Here is a 20,508-nt window from a genome sequence, read left to right as displayed (position 1 = left end):
ATTTGACTGCATTAATTACAAGTCTAAATAGCTATTATAATTGAGGAAATGTCACATTCCCACAAAATTAAAATGTTCTCCTTTATCATTACTGTAAATTACATTGAAACCAGTAACCGGAAGTGATTTGTCGCCTCGTTCAACATTGCTAACTTCAATAGCGGTGAGCCGAGTCGCTCCCACGGTTGTCGCCATGTCAGCCAGGAAGACGTCACGCTCAAAGCCAAACGATGGGGATAAATATTCGGTGTTGTTGCCCACCTATAACGAAAGGGAAAATCTCCCTTTGATTGTGTGGCTTTTGGTGAAATATTTCGATGAAAGGTGAGTTCAAGAGAACCAGCAGCGCCGCTCGGATAAGAGTTTAGTGCAAAACGACTCACTGATGAGGTGTCACTCAGCCGAGCTTGGCCCCTCGTTTTAACTATTAAGCATCCTTGACGTTTAGGCTATACTACTTAACGTTGAATGTTAAAGTACTGAGTTTTGCTTAAATTTTTAAACATCGCATTATAAATGTGTTTTTCCAGTGGTTACAAATACGAGATTATCGTCATTGACGACGGAAGCCCCGACGGGACACTGGAAGTGGCGGAACAACTCCAAAAAATATATGGCGAGGATAAAATAGTAAATAATTTATATAACACTGTATTTATTGTCTTTCAGATACACATTTTCTGCGTATATTAACACTGTATTCGATTTCCCCTTATTAAGCTTCTTCGGCCACGAGCATCGAAGTTAGGCCTGGGTGAGTTCATATCTGGTTTTAAAATAACAATTATTAAAAAAAGACTTAGTCTTGCGTTACAGTCATTAACGGGCAGCCGTTTCCTTCCCCCTCTCAAAATGATAAAGGCACCGCTTATATCCACGGCATGAAGCACGCCTCGGGAAATTTTATCTTCATAATGGATGCTGATCTCTCCCATCACGTGAGTGCAGCCTACAATTCTACTATGTCGATTATGATGTTAGAGTTGACAAAATGTGCTTTCTCCTTTTTTTATGATTATTTCAGCCCAAATTCATCAAAGAATTCATTGCGTAAGTATCGATTTGCTTTTCAACTGCTACACTGCCAATAGACTGAGGTGAAGTGGAACTGAGTGGAACAGTTCTGTTTCATTTACACAAGACAAATCATGTTTTCCCTTTGCTCAGGAAGCAGAAGGAAGGCGATTACGATTTAGTGTCGGGTACTCGATACAGAGGCAATGGAGGTGTCTATGGATGGGACCTGCGCAGGAAACTCATCAGGTAACAAAAGTGACTAGATGGGAACATGCATGGTACACAAACAGACCAGAACTGTCGTTTCATGTTTTGTTTTCTGTCTTGCACTCAGCCGGGGTGCTAATTTTTTGACGCAAGTGCTGTTGAGGCCCGGTGCTTCAGACCTCACGGGAAGCTTCAGGTAACCTTGAGTGTGTCCAAAATACACACTGGACCCTTTTGTAGGTGTACCTCAAGTGAAATCTAATAGAAGCACTCTCGTAAAACCCCTGCCTTTCCAGCAATAATAATGCTCAAATTCATTTCATTCATTGATTGAAAAGATGTGTATCATTGGTGACAACTTAATCTCTTACTTCCTCAAATTAATTTGTCACGGTCAGCCAGCGTTTCCGACCTCTCTTGAGCTAAGGTGCATATTTTACATTTGAAAAATTGAAAAAATGGATACACATGTTAATTACGTGTGGTATCTTCTGCTATCTAGTTGAAGTGGATGTACTTGTTCTGCCTGTAACGATATGTTTGCTGGCGTAGATAGATCGATAAATATTTATTATTTCCCCAGTGTGGGACAAATAAAGGATATCTTATCTTATTTTTCGTAACTAATACTTTTCAGCCCGATTAAGGAAAATCGTAATGTGTTTGTTCTGTGTGAACATCAGATTGTATAAGAAGAAAGTCCTTGAGTGTCTGGTTGAGCGCTGTGTGTCCAAAGGATATGTCTTTCAAATGGAGATGATTGTCCGAGCCAGACAGCTCAACTACACTGTTGGAGAGGTAAGTCGTTCACATAAAACCAAGCCTAGTAAGCCTGTTTCAAAAATTTCATTCGAATGTTTGTTATCATACACACATGGACAACATTGCTGGTATTCCCTGAGAAGTGATTAGGGCTGTCACTATTGAATATAATTTCTAACTTTATTACCGGGTGAATTATTCCATCCAATAATGGAGTAATCAGATGGATTTGCAGCTCCTCACAAGATGTGGTAGATGGCTGAGTGGGTAACACCGCTGCCTATGAACATGGGGGACACTGTTTCAAATCCCAGTCATGAACGGTAAAATCCAAGTGGGTACCTAGGCAAGATGTTATACATTGAATTGCAATGATTTCTCAGCCACAAAAGCCTTCTGATTTATTTCATTCCTTGACTGCAGTATCATCTTTCCACCAATAAATGGTATTAATAGACTATTGAATGATCATGAGTAGTATGAATGCAGTGCAAAGTAGTACAATGTTGACTGGAAATGTCTCTGTGGATACTATAATATGGTGTTTGCGAAGTTTCGAGGCCCCCCCCCCCCCCCAAAAGATTGTGTTGACCTATTTTTGTGGTCAAGCTATTCGACTAAGTTGACCAGGCCAAAAACCGACAATAACAAAACAAAATCAATCCGACGAAAATACTAATATGTAGCACAGGGGTGCCCAACCTTATTTTGACCAAAGGTCTACTTTTCAAGCAGCCAATTAACCTCGATCGACACATTCCCGCACGTGCACACATACATTCATGCATTCTGAAATCCCTGAAAATAACATACAGCCTTCATTTCATGACTAAATTGAGAAATTTGGTAACTGATTTGACTTTTCTTTTAGGTTCCCATCACCTTTGTGGATCGAGTCTATGGCGAGTCCAAACTGGGAGGGAATGAAATTGTGTCATTTGTGAAAGGCCTTCTCACGCTTTTCGTCACGACATGATCACTTCATATGTGCAATACTGGGTATCCATGACCTGCCAGAGTTGTACATGTAGGACTTTTTACAATATTAACTGGCCCCTGATATGTGATGAAAAGGTTTCCCCACCCTTGGTTGAAGCAGTGACTGCAAATGATGAGGTTGTACATTCCCATCCTCCTCCTCCTCATTCGACTTTGCACAAAGTGTATATAATGTCTCCTCATTCCTAAGGCACACAACTTTAGCCAAAAGTAATGCTGGATGTCAGATTGGATACGCCATGAACGATTTGAGCAAAAAAAAAACAATTACTGGATTGTTCAATAGCAATGATTTCGAAATACAAGGATTCCTAGAGACACAAGTATGTTGTATTTGAGTCTAATTGTCCCAGATACTGTATGATGTCGACCTCACAGTGCAGAGGTCGTGGGCTCTATTCCGGCTCCGGCCTTCCTGTGTGGAGTTTGCATGTTCTCCCCACGCCTGTGTGCGTTTTCTCCGGGAACTCTGGTTTCCTCCCACATTCCAAAAACATGCATGGCCAGGGGCGGTTCTAGATCAGTTCCATTGAGGGGGCCAGGCCGGGGCCAGGGGTTTTGTTAGGGGGGCACATTCAACCCAGGGAAAAAAAGACTTATTTGACTTTTTATTCAATCAAACTTTGAAAACATTACAGTCATAACATTACAGTGATGAGAAATGGAAAAACAGTATAATAATCACATTCTTAAGCTGCCCTGTCCTTACAGTAACCGTATTCTGCGATTTTTATGATTTTTTGGCAAAACGATCAACAAATGAGTCAAGATTTAGTGCTTTTGCCCTTCTAGACTCAATGCTCAGTATCCCAAGATTAGTTAGTCTATCCTCATTCATGGTGCACCTGAGGTATGTTTTCACCAGCTTTAATGTTGAAAAACTCCGTTCGCAAGCATCAGTGCTCACTGGGATTGCAACAGCGATTTTACAGAGTCTGTAGAGCTCCAAAAAAACGTCTTTGTATGGTTCAATGAACTGTACGAGCTGCACTGTACTCGAGGGTCTCTGCATCCCAGCCTGGATTTTTCTTTCCAAGATTCTTTTGAACTGATGTAGTTCATGCCCCAGGTCCTCAATATTTGAATCATACAGTTCTGCAAATGAAAACAGATCCTTTGATGAATGTATCTTTTTGGGGATTTAGAGCTGGAATGCTGTTCATGATTTCACAGTTTTTACTTGAAAATCGTCTTTCAAGCTCACTAAGCATAAGATCAATGACTGGGTAGAAAAGGTTTGTACGAAACCAGTCCTTATCTCTTTCTAGCTCTCTCTGCCCAAGAGTGGTAAGTACATAGTGCTGGCTGAGTTTTGAGCGGAGTGTTTTTGGTCGTTTTTCAGCTGGTGGTGTTGGATCACACTGCCCAAAAACATTCAACACTTCATCCCACACATCATCAAAAACGACTCTTGCCTGAAATCACTCAATGTCTTAACTAATGCTTCAACTAAATCTACAGCTTTTGAAATGTCAAGTGTTGAAGACTGCAGCATATCAGAGAGAGGTTTTGTTTCTCCAAACACTTTACGAAGCACAACAAGATGCACTGTGAATTCAAAATTTATCTGTGCTAGCAGACCTCGAGCCTCAACAGATCTTTCACCATGACGTTCTGCGGCAATCTCTTGCAGGAGTCGCTTCAGGGCAGGCAGTCGATCCATGATGTTATGTAGAGCTATAAATCGACATGCCCAACGAGTGTCACTTAAACGCTGGAGCTCTCTTGGTGCACCTTCATACATATCTCTTTGTATGGCAAGCCATTTAGGATGGACAGTTGATCCAGATGTGAACACATACAGTTTTTCTAGTAAATAGAAGAACTGCTCTACCTCTGGGATAGCTTTAACTGTATCTACAAGAACCAAATTTAGACAGTGGCTGGTGCAATGGATGTAGAAGGCATATTTTGCTCTTTTTGATTCTCGCCTGTACCCCGGAATGCTTCCCACTCATGACAGAAGCTCCGTCATAAGCTTGGCCCACAAGGTTCTTTTTGTACTCTAGACCATAACTTTCCAATATGTGGATTATTTTCTCACTAAGGCCTGCTGCATCGAGCTTCTCTGTGGATTCAAAATGGAGGAAACTTTCCTGGATAGCTCCATTGTAGTAGTACCTAAGTACAATTGAGATCTGTTCTTTTTTCTTTACATCTTTTGTTTCGTCTGCTATGATGCTAAAAACTTCACTGTTTTTCACGTCTTCTGCAATTTTAGTTCGAACCATGTCTGCTAAACAATCCAGAACCTCATTCTGAATCATTTTGCTTGTGTATTTTGCATTATGAATGGATGTCAACCTTTTCTTAACAGCTTTGTCATGGTTTGCAATTGTGTCAAGAATTGCTTTAAAATTCCCTTTGTTATCAGAGTCTGCAGACTCATCATGACCTCTTTGAGCTATGGTTTGAGTGGCAGTCAGTAATAGCACTTCCCCTATTGTTTTTATGTATTCTCGATTTTCTTTGTGTCTGTTGTGCTCCTTATTTAAGGCAACGGCTAGTGTTGCATCAGCTGTTACAGCTCTCTGATAGTCCCTCCATGCAACCATGGCTTGCTTGTGGCGCTCAGATCTTGCATGCAATGCAAACCCTCCTGTTTTGTAAGATGCTTTCTTCCACTTTTTTAAACCAACTGGTGAGTCAAAGACTGTGTCTTGGCTATTAGGAGGGCTAAAATGTCTGCAAGCGTAACAATACGCAGAGTCCATCGTTTGAGAATATTCAAGCCAGGGGTGGATATGGTACCAGCCTGCCTTGAAGCTCCTTCTCCTGTCCGCTCATTTTTAAGGGTGCAGCGCACTAAAGGGTCCGACGAGAATGTTAAACCACGCACTTTTGTTCCACCTTTCGCGTCAGCGACTCGGCGCGACTACGTAATCTATGCTCGGAGGGGGGGCCAGAATCAGTGCTACAGGGGCACTGGCCCCCGTTGCCCCCCCCACCCGAGCCCCACTGTGCATGGCAGGCTGATTGAACACTGTAAAATGTCCTTACGTGTGAGTATGAGCGTGGATGGTTGTTCGTCTCTGTGTGCCCTGCGATTTGACTGGCAACCGGTTCAGGGTGTCCCCCGCCTACTGCCCGGGGACAACACCCCTCGTGACCCTTGTGAGGACAAAGCGGTTCAGAAAATGGGTGGATGGATGGATGATGTTTCCTAGATGGCAGTGAGTCCTTTGTCACCCCCCCCCCCCACCTCAATATTTGTTTTTCACCAAGAATGTTTTTTTTTCATGGATTTTTACACTATACAGTTCTTGGTATTCTGCCCGTTTATGAGGGCCACAGTCAAAACTGCACCTTTCAAATATTTATTGAATGCCAAGTAAACAATACAACACACACAGCAGATGATGTCTGCCACTGCGGACACCCAGGCATTAATAAGCATGTGTGAGTGTGCACACACACGCACCACCCCACCAGGTTCCGCCTCTTAAGGTACATGACCATAGTCTGTTTTAAAGACATTTTATGGTTGCAGTTATTTGTGTTCAAAAATGTGTTTCAGTATTTTAAAGTGTGTTTAAAGCATTCACAATGGGCTTTCACTTATTGCATTGTGGGTCTGGAACCTTTCCGTGAGATGTGCACTCTGCATGTTTTTTTTTCCACAATTCAAAACAGTATGCTGGTGTCTTAACAAATACATGACATGCTTTCATCAAAATACCACAAGACTCAAAATTGTAGGCATATTTTTAAAGCATATATAATCATTAAAATTCACATTTACCTATTTCTCATTCAACCCTCTGGTCTTGTTTGATTTTACAATTTCGGATGGGTTGTGTCTGTTTTTGGCCCGTACAAGCATAGCATGTAATTAAAAAATATATATATTTTACGGCATAGTATTTCTAACTGACATTAGTTCTTCACCATTCATCCGTTTTCTATGGCACATGTCCTCATTGCGGCAGAGGATGAGCTGGTGCCTCTCCCACCTGACTTTGGGTAAGAGGTTGGGTTGACCGTCGACCTCGATTGTTTGCGGGGCACAAAAAGACGATCATTCACACTCACTTTCAAATCTAAGACCAATTTAGAGGCTTCAGTTAATTTAACATGCATGCTTTTGAAGCGGATTTACATGGGACAGGAGAAGAGAGCCAACCTCTTTTTCGTGAATGGATGCTACAGCTTCTTGTTACTTTCAAGCTTAGCTTGTAGTAGACGTGTGCACATTTCAGTATGATGTCTTTGATCCACTGGTGTAAAGGACACTTTGATTTGCTCCTCTCCCAACAATGTGTATGCAGGAATGTTGTTAACATTGCACGAGTGTCCTTGTCTAATGTGTTGTCTTGTATTATTTTGTCATTTTATGTTAACTTTTCTTTTGATGGTGGTGTGGGCACCCGCAGCAGCGCCTCTTGTTGTATGTTGTGAGAGGCAAGAAATTTCATCTGTGTTGTATGTTGCATGTTGCACATACAGCACATTTGACAATAAAGTTGTACTTGACTTTTGGAGTGTTGGAGGAAACCAGAGTACTGTTGCTTGGAGTACATGGAGCAAAACCATGCAAGCGTGGGGGGGATTGCAACCTCCACACAAGAGGGAAAGAGCCTGCATTCAAACAGACAACCTTAGATCTGTGAAGAGGATGTGCTGAACACTCCACCGTGTCGCCATTCGGTCCTCGTCATTAATGTAAAATAGCTGTTCATATACATTTTGTTTTCTGGTTTCACTGTACAATATGAAAGTTATGGACCAACTTTTTAAAAATGCCCCCACCAGAGCCAAACACTTTACTGTGAGCAATATAGTACAGATATACTTGAAGAAGTGATGCTGGAACTTCCACAGGGGGGAAAAAACGACCTTAACACGACTTAAATGGTTCACAAAAGTAAGCCAGTTGGACACAAATGGCCAACAGATCCAAATAAATACCCCACTTAGTCTGAGATATTGATGTATTTATTATTTATACGTAATTAACGTGTTTTTTGATGCAGAGCTTTTGTAGCTATGGTGCGCATGCGCAATTCAGAAGACGCCCCCATCGAAAAGGACGCCCGCTGTTGGCCAAAATGGCGCAACTTCCGTGCAGCTCCCCTTTTTTGTTTTTCAAAACCCGACATGGTCAACGCTGTGAGCTCAAAAAACTTTGGGCGCAGTGTCATCGCAATAAACCTAACGAGGAATAAGTGTTCTCTTGGGACAAACGTCGACTTTTAAATCACCGCGCGTGAGACACAATTCGACCGCTTTATGCTAATCAACCATACGTCACGTCCGCTCTTTTATTTGCGCCATTTTGGATGAGGGCACTTTCTCGGCTGGATGTGTATTGTCTGTCAAGAGAAGAATGGGACACGGAAGCATGTCGTTATTAACATAGGGACGTTTTCCCAAGATTATTAGACATGTCTTTTTCCTTTACTTGAACACGTGTCTCCCCTCTCCAATCTTTAAATCGTCACATGAGGCAAGGAACGTGTGTGTTTCTGCTTGCTGAGCAGAGGAAGGAGGAGAGCCCGTTTCGGCGAGGGAAACCAACGGAGGGGTGACTGATTCTACTGACTCGACTCGACTCTCTCCTCCAATTCGGACCTCACCTGTACGGATATCGGCAACTGAGCGGGCAGGGGGGAGTACTGGAAGGGTCACTCCATCGCTTCGGTCGTCCCCGCCGGGGTGACGCTCTCCACTCAAAACGCCAGACGCGGATGTAAGAGCAGGTAAACTTGTATGTCACGATTACATAGTTTGTCGTTAGCTGCTAATGTCCCCCGACTATGTTAAGGAGAAACGAGAAAAACGTATTTATTGTTTTGTAAACGAGGGTGTGACATAAAGATAAAAACGATTTGTCATCAAAAGTTAAAGGAACGAAGAACCCATTATCGGACAAGCAATACAAACTAGCTGTCGTCTCCCACCGAGACCCTTGTTGTGGGTTAGCTTAGCATGCTAAGCTCGTCTAGCCAGTGCGCTGTTTGGTCACTCTTTGTCAAACAGTAGCAGCTTTCCTTTTGTGTCACTCAAAAAATGTGCTGGACTCTGCATGTCACATTTCCATTCGGGTGTATATTACACTAAGGGATAAACATGAAAGGCGAAATTGGGCTCTGTTGGTTTACCAGACACGGTCTTCATCTCTTGTTTTTCTTCTCTTTCTTTTTGGGGAGAGGGGTGGGGTGGAGGGGGGTCATAGATGTTAACGGGTTTCCAGGTGTCACTCAAATCCTCATGTTTTGAGTACGAAAAATAGGAGGGACACTGTCACCCGAATTTCCCCCTTATTCTGACTATTAAAGATGAGCACTGGTGTCAACCAAGGTTCATCTGCGCATCCCAAACTTTGTGGGTGTGGGGGGGGGGGTGATGCCACGTACAATTTGAGGGCATAGACTAGATGACGGAAAACGGGATATGAACCCAGTTTGGTGGACCATCAAGGTTTTTGCAGGCCCTCATGTTGAGGTGGTTTTCTTCCAGGCTCCTCTCTTTCACTCCCTCCCTTCCCTCCCACTCAGCATTGGCTTCTCTCTCTTTCTCTCTTGCTCCCTCACCACTGTTCTTCCTCCCAGCCAGCCCCCCTCTGCCTGTTTTTTCTCACCCGTTTCCATTTTCTCCCTCTGCTTCTGCTCGCCCTCACCCTTTCTGCCCCTCCCTCCCCCATTCCCTTTGAGCCAGTCTGTCCGACCTCCCCCGTCCCATCCCCCCTCTGCTTCCGTCGCTCGCTGGCTCCCTCCCTCCTCATCCTCTCAGACACCCACCCTTCCTCACCCCCCAGAGCCCATCCTCTCCCACACCCTCCCTCCCTCTTCTCCCTCTTCTGATTACTCCTTCTCTCCCTCCACTGCAGACATATTGTAGAGGCTGCTGCTGACTCAATAGGAGGCGCCATTCTGTGATGGTGTTGGGAGGCAGAGAGAGAAGGGGAGACAGAGCAGGCAGAGGAAAAGTCAGGCATTATGTAATGGAGCTCCTCGCTAGCGCCACCTACATATAATGGTAGTTGATCGAAAAGTAAGGCACCAAAGGGGTTTGTAAATGGAAATCACCTTGCTGGTTGGCTGTCTTGTTGTTTACTGTTTTGCACTCGGACAGCAGATTCAGTGAAACCTCTTGAAGTTGAATGTCCCCAGAGTCTGTATAATAACAAAGTCTATCAACGTTGTTTGGTCATGTCTGAACCATGAAATGCAACACAAGAACTCAGTTCAGCGAGTGTCAAAGTATTGTATCAGTGTGTGAGGACTCTCATTCAAAGATTACAGCATCACTATACACCGTTGTGTATTTTTTTAATGTAAGTTAGCCTGTGAGATAGGGCTGGCCATTTAATCACTTTTTGCAACACTACATGAGAAAAAAGTGCCTTCAGTGTGTGAATTACTCTTCCACAAAACCAATTTGTAAGCATCTTGCCTTTTGATGAAAAAGACAAGAAGCACTTATTTTCACATAATCTCCAAAGAAAAAGATTTATTATTATTTTTGTTATTTTTGTGGAAGCGGATGCAAGTTGATGCTGGTTTGGAAAAAAAACAGTTTCAGAGTGTATGCAATGTCAGGAGAAATTAAGCAAATCCCAGAAGGAAAAACAAAACAAACCATAAAACTTGTTTTGAATAATGTCTTACATTGGCTGTTTCAAAGCGAATGGGGAAGAAAATCAATTAACATTTAGTGGAGATTTTATTTTATGGCCAGTCCTCCTTCAAAATAATTGTTTCTACATTTGAAAGAAGTGGCTAGTACAGCCGCCTCACAGTTATGAGGCTGCGGTTTTGAATCTGGGCTTTGGTCTTCCTGTGTGGAGTTGTTCTCTGTGCTCGTGTGGGTTTTCTCCCACATTCCCAAAACATGCATGTTGGTTTCATTGACCAATTTTAATTGTCTATAGGTGTTAGTGTGATGGATTGTTTATCTAAGTGTACCCTCTTGATTAGCTGCCAACCAGTCCAGTGTGTACCCTAGCCCTCGAAGTTAGCTGGTATGGGCTTGGCTTTGCCTGTTACCCTGAACAGGAAATGTGTGTGTGTGTGTCTTGGGGGTTACAAATACAGTGCACTCCGCTTAATAGAACACCATTGGGCCGAAGCGCTTCTGTTCTACTAAGCGGGGTTTCTATTAACCGGAGACACTTTATTAGGTACACCTTCAGACACGTCGACGACCAAGTTATGCACGCAGAAAAACCCTTGCTGACGAGTTAGAAGAGATATTTCTACTGTGGACGTCCATATCTTTAATCAAACAACAAAACAACAACTTTAATCAACTTCAGTCAAACATCTCAAATCACGAGAAAAAAATCGTTACTTTTGTCTGGAAACAGGAGTCCGTAATTTTGCGGTTGACTTCCCTCTCAATGCGCTGGATAAGAGGGAAGTCCTGGAAACCGCGGGCGTACCTTCTGAGAATCCGGCAATGCATCGTATCGTCTGAGTATGTCCTTCTTATCCGCAGGTGATAGCCCTCGTCTCTTGAATGAAGTTGAAGCCATTGTGACGTGCGTGTGTCTATGTGTGGAGTGAGCGTGCTACCTGTTACTGTATACGGCTAGAACTACCGCGTTTTCTCGCGATAGTGGTACAGTATCGCGATAGCTACACTTCTCGCGATAGCTACACTTCGAAAACCACTAGTTTACAATGTTCATTGCTTACGGCCTGTTCTATTAAGCGGAGATCTGTTCTACTAAGCGGAGTATCTTTATAGGAAATTGCATTAGGCAAATCGTTTCCAGAGCCTTTTGCTCTATTAAGCGGATTACTCTATTAACCGGTGTTCTATTAAGTGGAGTGCACTGTATACGTATGTATATGGTAACAAATAAATGGATGGATGCAGTTAAGAGCGTGGTTCAAAGAATATCTTGTCAATTTTTCTTATGGTAGACCAATTTTCAGTTTGTAAATAAAGATGATGTAATCAGACTGCACACGCATTGTTGATGCAGAAAGAACAGTGGGGTATGTTAAAGTGTAGCCAACTAACGAACTGTATAGGATCACGAAAAAAATGAACGTTGCAAGATCGAAAGCATCTTTGCAATTGTCAGTGCAGTGTTTTTCAAACACCGTGCCACGAGATATTGTCAGGTGTGCCGTGGGAAATTATCCAATATAGTATGCCTGTGCGGTTTATTGCCTGATGCAACGGCAATCAGGCAATTGAGCTTCACTGAAAGCTGCGCAACTGCGCACTGGTCGCGCACACTCGGCGTACAAGGAAATCTATCCAGCGCAGTGAATGAATTGGATATCTAACTTGTTTTTCTCTATCAATTTGTTGTGTAATTCAGGGAGTGACAGGGGTCTACCCAATCACACGATACGATGCAATGACGCTATGCAGCCCCGAAACAAACTCCGAATGAGAATAATGTTAATGATAAAAGATATAGCGCAGCAGCTCTGATCACAAGCTGCAATTGCAGACTGCCATCTATGAGCCATGTGGGATCTTGGTATATCTCTGAATGTGAGTGGTTTTTTTTTATTGGGGGCGGGGGGTGGGGGGGTTGTCCTTTAACTCATTCAGTACCAGCCAATTCTAGACTAAGTCTGAAAAGACATTTAAAAACGTCTTTGGGAGTGAATGAGTTAATTGGCTGGTGACCAGTCCAGGGTGTTTCCCTCCTCTCACCTGAAGTCAGCTGGGATGGGCTCCAGCTCACCCATGACTGTAACGAGGATTAGTGATATTACAAAAAATGGATGGGTACGAGACCAGATTTTATGGATACCGTTTTAGTTTGCTTTTTATTTGTTTATTTATTTATTTAAATTAAATATCGTCCAACGACCTGTGTGGGTTTTTTTTGGTTTGTTTTTTTTCCCGAACCAGGCCACCAGAATGTTTCAGCTCCCTGTCAACAACCTGGGCAGCCTACGCAAAGCTCGGAAAAATGTTAAGAGGGCTCTGGGAGACATCGGCTTGGAGTACTGCAGAGATCATCTTGAGGTGAGCTTGTGGACATTTTTGACTGCTTTATTTATTTCTGCTTAATATTGACGTGGGATACGAGACCTAAAAAGAAATACTGTATCACCTGGTGTGATGCTTCTGTCGCCTTACAAGTAGGGATGTGAATCTCAGCACTGAGGACGATTCGATACACATCACGATCCACTGCCAGCGATGCGATACTTAAACGATACATGGAATTTTCTGGCGACACGATGCGATACGTTTTACCGTCTTCACGATGTGATACGACGCGATACACATTTAGTTCAAATCAATGCGATCCGATACGATACAGTGCAATTTGTTGTGATATTGTGTGTGCAATTAAACATGATGCAAATACGCAAAGAAAAAAAGTTAAAAAAAAGATGGAATTCAGTATGGTGTTGCAAAAAGTAGACCACTTTATTCCTTATAAAGAGTAGAACTTGTAAAACAACTTATTTAAGCCCTTTCACAATTGGGTTTTGTGCAAAGAAAATGTAAACAATTTGGCACCTGAGACTCAAATCTGTTGCTGTAGTGTAAACACAAACAGACTACTCACTGAGTGTTTTATATGAAATATCCATCTCCATAGGACAGAAAAAAATACAATTGAAACAATGTGGCAGTCACAGCCTCAAAGCTGCTGTGTGTATTGTAGCGTACACAGACCACTCTCACTGAGTGTCAAAATGAAATGTCCAAAAGAGTCATCCATATATAGTTTTTCCTTGCGCGGTCACAGTGAGCTGCAAGGGGACCCCCAAAATAAGAGGCGATTTTTTTTCTGATCCTGACCTGGTTTGCGAAGAGTTTCTCCGGTGTCCAATGAGGAACTGGGTGGGGAGGCGCGGGAGGGGGCGGGAAACTTGTCGGTAATCTGGTGCCATCGTTTTAAGTGGTGTGCACATTTGTGGTGCTGCCGTTGTATTCGTAGTGCGACATTCTTTGCAAATTACGGAGCTTTTATCAATCTTTCTGTCTTTCTTTTCGAAGCCGTAGTATTTCCAAACATAAGATCTGAATGTTGCGGAAGCATTAAATACAGTTTCCTCACTGCTGCTTGCGCAAACTTCCATAGTGTTTCGCTAGTTGTGTACTGGACTGTATGTGACGCACGGCTACCGAAAGTATTCAACACAAAACGCAAAACAATAATGGTGCATTCATTGCGCATAGGAAAGGGCAGATAGGTGACGTTTAACATGAATAAAACGGCACTCTAATCGGATTTTACCGATACCTACCAATGCATCGTGATGAATCTCGATTTCACCCGTCAATCGCGTCGTACCCAGTGAATGAGCCGATGCACTCGCATCGCGCACGTCTGCATCGATGTATCGATTAATATCGATTATTTTCCACACCCTTACTTACAAGCATTATTTCATGCCAATATTTAGGAGTAGTTCTTATTTGGTCCCGTGTTGACTAAATAATGAGGATCATTCAGGTCTGAAGTACCTTGTCCATTATGCTCTTTGGAAGGAAGCGCACATTCAGCACCGGGGGGGGGGGGGGGGGGGGGGGCTAGCTCAGTTGTAGACTGCAAACAATAACTGCTTCGATCACTCAGTTGTTTTTATATCACCTCTAATATTATGTAATAATAATCTGTGACCCACTCCTGACACAGTTTATACTCCATTTATGACGGTATTGACATACAAAGATTCAAGGTTACGACCGGTGAGCAATCCCTCTCCCTACCCAGCGTTTTCCTTTCTGAATTCTGACTGTAATTTCCCCATTGCGGGACAAATAAAGGGATATCTTATCTTATTAACTATTATGAACAGTGGTCATTATGCGGTCGGGCTTGGCGATCATGGAAAAAAATAAATCACAATTATAATGAGTGATATTCAATTCACAATTACTTAACACAATTATTTGTTGATTTTGAAACTTTGTATATTTTTTTTCAACCACCAAAACGCAACTTGAAAATCTTCAGAACCTCAATGGAAAAAACAGAAAATAAATTATTTATTCATTTATTCTGTTCCACTTATCCAAGGTCAGGTCGTGAGGGCAGCTGCTTAAGCAGGGAAGCCTCAATTTCCCTTTCCCCTGGCGCATCGTCCAGCAATAGTGTAGACACAGAACACGGTCCACTTGGTCTCAATGTTCGCCACCTCTCCGGGACTTGGGCGAAGTTCTGCCGGAGGTGGAAGTTGGAACTCTTTCTAACAGTGTATTCTTAAGCAACGTGTTGTTAGCCCATCGATGGGATTTTCCTTTACCTGCTAGCACTAAAATGGTAGTGTTTCTAAAACAAAGTATATGTTCTATTTAAATATACAATGTGTGTAATTATTTTTATTGTGGGTTTAGTTTTACAGTTAACTCCCAGTGTCACCTAATCACTCATTTTGTTGTGTCGCGACTTCTGGCTTCTCTGTCCTTCTGCTGTTCCTTCCCCATCCTCCCTTTGTGGCAACAGTACTTGTCAGAACTGTAGCCTATTCACTGCATTGGAGGCGATGATCGGTCACTTATGCAGCGTTGACACTGGACACAAAGCAAACTTTTTCCTCCATGGCACTGCAAAGTGTTTTGCCATGTTAGCTAGCTAGCATCCAACACACGTTGTGAGCATAAGCAAACAACCAGTGATTTCTGACACAAACTACCAAGGATCTGTAACATTTGACAGCTCTGAAAATCAAGCTGAAGTGTCAATAAACACGTTAAAGTATGTTCATGGAAGGCAGAATGCCACGCATCATGACACAGGGGGTTCAGGGTGCTTTCAAAAAGCAGGAACTTGCATACACGCGGTATTCAGCACAGTAACTCTTTTTCATTTTGTTTTCATGATCGCCAGAAGCCCACATTGAAATCACGATTTATATTTACTAAATTGCCCGGCGTTAGTCACAGGTGTGCTGAACTGACTTTGGGCAGAGGCAGGATATAGACTTGATACCAGCCAATCGCAGGGCACATATCGACAAACATGAACAAATAAATATTTATGCAAAATGGAGGCACTATTGGTATGCAGTCAAAAGATGAATAACAAAGGCACACACATGACTTTCCTTTGGCCACTCTTTGGCTACCGTTATTGCAACACCCCAAGATTTCACAATTATGGCTCAAGTAATGTTTTTCATACACTGTAAACCCGTAAAGGTTTAATATTCGTGCAATGGCGGCTGCTAAAAGATGAACGCAAAAGTGGTTGTCACCACCGATCATCATGACATCTCCTCAAAAAGCAAGCAGATGTTGAAAATGTTCTTGAACAGAGTTGGGAAAAGTGTTCAAATGTCTTGTTTCTATGCGCAGGACTTTAAAGCCTATACCCCCCCAGAGGTGTATATAAAGCACACGTCTTGGGAGGATGTGTGCATGTGGGAGCCATCGCATACCAAAGTCCAGGTATGTGGATATTTAGTAGGTGTCACCAAAACATAGAAATGTTTAATACTGTTTCAAAAATAAACTATGATCCTCTCTGAATGCGTCTCAGGACTACAGATCCAAACCTTTCTGCTGCTCCGGTTGCCTCTTCTCATCCAAATATTTCTCAGCGTACAAGAGCCACTTCCGCAATGTCCACAGCGAAGACTTTGAGAACAACATCCTGCTTAACTGCCCCTACTGCACATACAACGGGAACAAAAAGAGCCTGGAGACGCACATCAAACTTTTCCACATGCCCAGCAACAACACCATGCGCCAGGGTCCCGGCGCCATGCTGGGCGTCGCCAGTGGTCTCATGAATAAGGATGGCCTCCTAAAGAGGCCAGGGGACAGCATTGAACAGGCCGTTTACTACTGTAAAAAGTGCACCTATCGGGACCCTCTGTACAATGTGGTGCGAAAACACATCTACAGGGAACACTTCCAGCAGGTGGCTCAGCCTTACATCGCAAAACCAGGAGAGAAGACAAACACTGCCAATGGCAGTCCCACCACAAAAGCGGACGGTATCGGCGCACACAGTGCTACGAGTCATCAGATCCACTGCAAGAAGTGTCTCTTTGTCCCAAGGACCTATGAGGCACTTGTTCAACACGTCATCGAGGACCATGAGAGGATTGGCTACCAGGTGACTGCCATGATTGGCCACACCAGCGTGATCGTCCCGCGGCCTAAACCTATCCTGCTGATGCCCCCGAAAACACACGGAGACAAGACCATAATTGGCATGGGTCCGAAGGGGGCCGTCATGGCCACCAGCAGGCCATCGGCTTCTCAGCCGATGGCCCGGGTTGCCACCACATCAAAGCCGAGCTTCATTTCTCAAAGTCTCCTCGCCGGGAATAAACATGAGTCAGTCGGCTTAAAGTCAGGGACCAACCAGCCATTCTGTTTCGCAGGCCAACAGGCAAAGCCCATCCTGCCGGCGAACGCCCAGGTTTCTCTGCAGCCACACTCGGCAAAACATCACTTCTCCGGAGGCAGTCTGCGGAGCCCGGTAGTGGTCAGCGCCGTGTCCTCCCTCAAGTCCAACCCCCTGGGTTCACGAGTCCAGGCGGCGGCCACCACCTTTGCATCAATCACCGCCAAGAAAAGTGGCTCGTCTGTCCTCAGCACATCTTGCACCCAGAAGTGGAAAATTTGCACCATTTGCAATGAGCTCTTCCCAGAGAACGTTTACAGTTCTCACTTTGAGAAAGAGCATAAAGCCGAGAAGGTTCCTGCCGTGGCCAATTACATCATGAAGATTCACAACTTCACCAGCAAGTGTCTCTACTGCAACCGCTATCTCCCCAGCGATACCTTGTTGAACCACATGCTCATACACGGCTTGTCCTGCTCACACTGCCGCGCCACCTTCAATGACGTGGAGAAGATGGTGGCTCATATGCGTCTGTCGCATCCAAACGAGCCGGTGGGCCCTCGCACCGATTCGCCCCTGACCTTCGATCTCACCCTGCAGCAGGGCAATCCAAAGAACGTTCAGTTGATTGTGACTACCTACAACATGAAAGATGCCCCAGAGGAGTCCGTGGCTTTTCATGCACTTAACACATCCATATCGCCTTCCCTGTCCACCTCCCTGCTGTCAGCCAAGAGGTTGTTGTCTCACCACCCACCTAAAATACACTCGGGTGTACCTGACAGTGCATCTCTCAAGAATGTCCCACAAACGTCTGTACCATACAAGAGGGACGTGGGAAAGACCCTCTGTCCCCTGTGCTTCTCCATCCTCAAGGGCCCCATCTCGGACTCTCTGTCCCACCATTTAAGAGACAAGCATCAAGTCATTCAGACTGTCCACCCGGTAGAGAAGAAACTAACCTATAAGTGTATTCACTGCCTTGGTGTATACACAAGTAACATGACTGCCTCCACCATCACCTTACACTTGGTGCACTGTCGAGGTGTAGGCAAGTCCCACAATGGACAAGATAAGTCCGCTCATGCCTCCCGAATCAGTCAGGGGCTGGGCAGCGCCGTGAAACGAGCCGCCCTCGAAAGTACTGATGCTAGTCCACCAAAAAAGAAGAGGCGAGGACCTCCTGGGGAGAGAGCACACCCGAGAGATATGAACGGTTCATTTGACGAAAACCCTGAGGACCCCATCGCCCTTGCCCTCGATCCCAAAGGACTTCAAAACGAGTCGTACGAATCGAGAAAGGCGTTTCTCACTCGATATTTCAATCGAGTGCCCTACGTCACGCAGCGAGAGGTTGAGAAGCTGGCGGCTGGTCTGTGGCTGTGGAAGTCGGACATCACGAGCCACTTTGTCAACACGCGCAGAAAATGTACGCAGGAATGCGAAAGCCACAACCCTGGCGTCTTACTCGGATTCAGCATGCACGAAGTTGGCCAAGTGAGCCACGGGCTGACGTTGGACACGGTCAGCGGCTCATGCCAGAGCCAACCAGGCCAAAGGCGCACGTCCAGGACGCGCTTGGGACTGTCAGAACGAGCCCGCCAAAGGCGCAAGGAGTTGGTCGCTGCGAATGGCGGCGCCGGGATCGTCAAGGGTTTTACTCCCCAACTGAACTTCACCACAGACCAAACCGAGACAATCAACAGCGTCCTACTGCACAAAACGCCCGTAGGCCCCACCGAGCCCATCGCCATCGACTCCGACAGTGAAGACGACGTCCAGCGGGAGTCGTCACGAGCGCTCAGTCACGCTCCAGGAACTGAGGAGAGAACGGAGCTCACGGCGGGGGCCACGGTTGCATCAGACCTACAAGACGCGTTTGAAGACGACGATGAGGATGACGACGACGATGACGATGATGACGACGACGAGGATGAAGGGGTGCACTTTGAGAACGGCTTTGGGCCCACTGAGGCAGCCACAGGAAGGGATGCGCTCCCCATTATTATTCCCAAATTTGTACCCTCGTCTGCTCGGCGGGGTGGCGACGGAGCACAGCTGGGTAAGCAGCAGCAGGTCTGACTACAAAGACCTGCAGCCCCACACCAACAAATCTGCCTCACCTGGACCCAAGGATCACACAAAGGAACTCCAAACAAGCCATCCAACGACATTAGGATTTACTCGACAGCACTGGACAATGTGCCAGCTTCAAAGAGTACACCCTGAGTTTTTAGCAAACTAGACTAACTAAATATTAAGTATTTTGGCTTACACCAACCAAAAGGCTTTAGCATTGATTTAGCCACTGGATTTGTAAACATGACAAGATGATCCATCTTTTTTTGTCTTAGTTTTTCTGAAAAGTTGTAAATTTGTACAGTCTTTGACGCGTTTGGACAGATGTTGCCGTACATCTTCTCTTGGATATTTGCGATAAAGTCAAAGGTAGACATCACTCTGCTTCATGATAGGTGTTGCTTTGGTGGCTGGTCTTTTCTTATATGTTAATTTTATTTTTTAACGATAAGTAATTCTTCTTTTGCAAAATAAGATATGAATAAATAATTCTGTTAAATTGGTCATTTTATTTTAGCACAGAGCTGTTCTCGTTTGAGGAGATTACAGTATTTTTGCAGCTTTGTGCTTATTAGCCATGACTGCAGTCTATTGCTGTTTTTAGCATTACCTGTTATCTTCGCTCCTCCCCCACTCACACATAAACAACTGATGACTGGATGGTAACATCACATTTAAAATATATATATTTACCTCATGTTTCTTTAATTCATGTGTGTTTGTTTTACACAAGTTTATTTTCCACTTGCTTATTTAAAAATAAAGTGCTGTGAATGTTTCTCACAGGAATGTTGGCCAAACCATCTTGATTTAATTTTAATGGTTGGGTAAATGTTTTTAGATGGTTATTAAGAATCTACACGCACCACGTGTTTCTTGAAAGTGCCCACCAAACAGAACACTATCATTCAATCTTCTACTTCATATATCTTGTCACGCAATCACTAAATGTCATACACATGTTTAAAAATGATTCAAGAACGCAAATATTTATGGGTTATCCCAAATGGTTAAACCCCACATGTAATAAGGGAAAATAATGCAACTGTGTTGGCACTGTGCTTATCGTGTGTGCTGTACTTGTTGACCACCATAGCGCACCATCACATGGTATCTTTCATGGGCGTGCTCAAACCCACATCTTGGGAGTGTCAAGACTAACCTGTGAGAGACAAGATGGTGCCGCGGGGCATCGAGACAGCTTGAAAACACAA

The 20,508-nt window shown here is 44.1% G+C and overlaps 2 protein-coding genes across 3 annotated transcripts; both read left to right on the top strand.

Moving 5' to 3' along the window:
- Positions 1 to 144: 144 nt before the first annotated feature.
- dpm1 (dolichyl-phosphate mannosyltransferase subunit 1, catalytic) lies at positions 145 to 3,308 on the top strand. Of its 2 annotated transcripts, none has more exons than XM_052059544.1 (9): positions 145 to 324; positions 531 to 630; positions 721 to 754; positions 862 to 938; positions 1,025 to 1,050; positions 1,168 to 1,263; positions 1,352 to 1,420; positions 1,908 to 2,114; positions 2,203 to 2,272. In XM_052059544.1, the coding sequence occupies exons 1-9, from the start codon at positions 194 to 196 to the stop codon at positions 2,255 to 2,257; spliced, it is 795 nt and encodes a 264-aa protein (XP_051915504.1). In that variant the 5' UTR covers positions 145 to 193; the 3' UTR covers positions 2,258 to 2,272. The 2 variants fall into 2 exon arrangements, with proteins under 2 accessions (XP_051915504.1, XP_051915505.1); XM_052059545.1 differs by lacking the exon at positions 2,203 to 2,272 and adding an exon at positions 2,858 to 3,308 and having other exon boundaries at positions 146 to 324; positions 1,908 to 2,022.
- A 4,935-nt stretch (positions 3,309 to 8,243) lies between these two features.
- On the top strand, positions 8,244 to 20,094 carry adnpb (activity-dependent neuroprotector homeobox b). The gene is made up of 4 exons (XM_052059411.1): positions 8,244 to 8,684; positions 12,808 to 12,924; positions 16,216 to 16,308; positions 16,400 to 20,094. Exons 2-4 carry the CDS (start codon positions 12,817 to 12,819, stop codon positions 19,295 to 19,297), a joined length of 3,099 nt encoding a protein of 1,032 aa, XP_051915371.1. The 5' UTR covers positions 8,244 to 8,684; positions 12,808 to 12,816; the 3' UTR covers positions 19,298 to 20,094.
- Positions 20,095 to 20,508: the final 414 nt, after the last annotated feature.

The sequence above is a fragment of the Hippocampus zosterae genome, chromosome 2 (genome assembly GCF_025434085.1).
Source record: "Hippocampus zosterae strain Florida chromosome 2, ASM2543408v3, whole genome shotgun sequence".
NCBI classification, from domain to species: Eukaryota; Metazoa; Chordata; class Actinopteri; order Syngnathiformes; family Syngnathidae; genus Hippocampus; species Hippocampus zosterae.
Note: the sequence above shows the minus strand (reverse complement) of the source record. Positions and strands in the feature narration are given on the sequence as shown.

What these genes read in the sequence shown, in the direction of transcription:
- dpm1 (XM_052059544.1), top strand. Translation starts at nt 194, where the DNA reads ATGTCAGCCAGGAAGACGTCACGCTCAAAGCCAAACGATGGGGATAAA. An exon ending in GTGAAATATTTCGATGAAAG is followed by an intron (nt 325 to 530) that starts GTGAGTTCAAGA and finishes GTGTTTTTCCAG; the next exon opens with TGGTTACAAATACGAGATTA. An exon ending in ATGCTGATCTCTCCCATCAC is followed by an intron (nt 939 to 1,024) that starts GTGAGTGCAGCC and finishes TGATTATTTCAG; the next exon opens with CCCAAATTCATCAAAGAATT.
- adnpb (XM_052059411.1), top strand. Translation starts at nt 12,817, where the DNA reads ATGTTTCAGCTCCCTGTCAACAACCTGGGCAGCCTACGCAAAGCTCGG. An exon ending in ACTGCAGAGATCATCTTGAG is followed by an intron (nt 12,925 to 16,215) that starts GTGAGCTTGTGG and finishes TTCTATGCGCAG; the next exon opens with GACTTTAAAGCCTATACCCC. An exon ending in CATCGCATACCAAAGTCCAG is followed by an intron (nt 16,309 to 16,399) that starts GTATGTGGATAT and finishes AATGCGTCTCAG; the next exon opens with GACTACAGATCCAAACCTTT.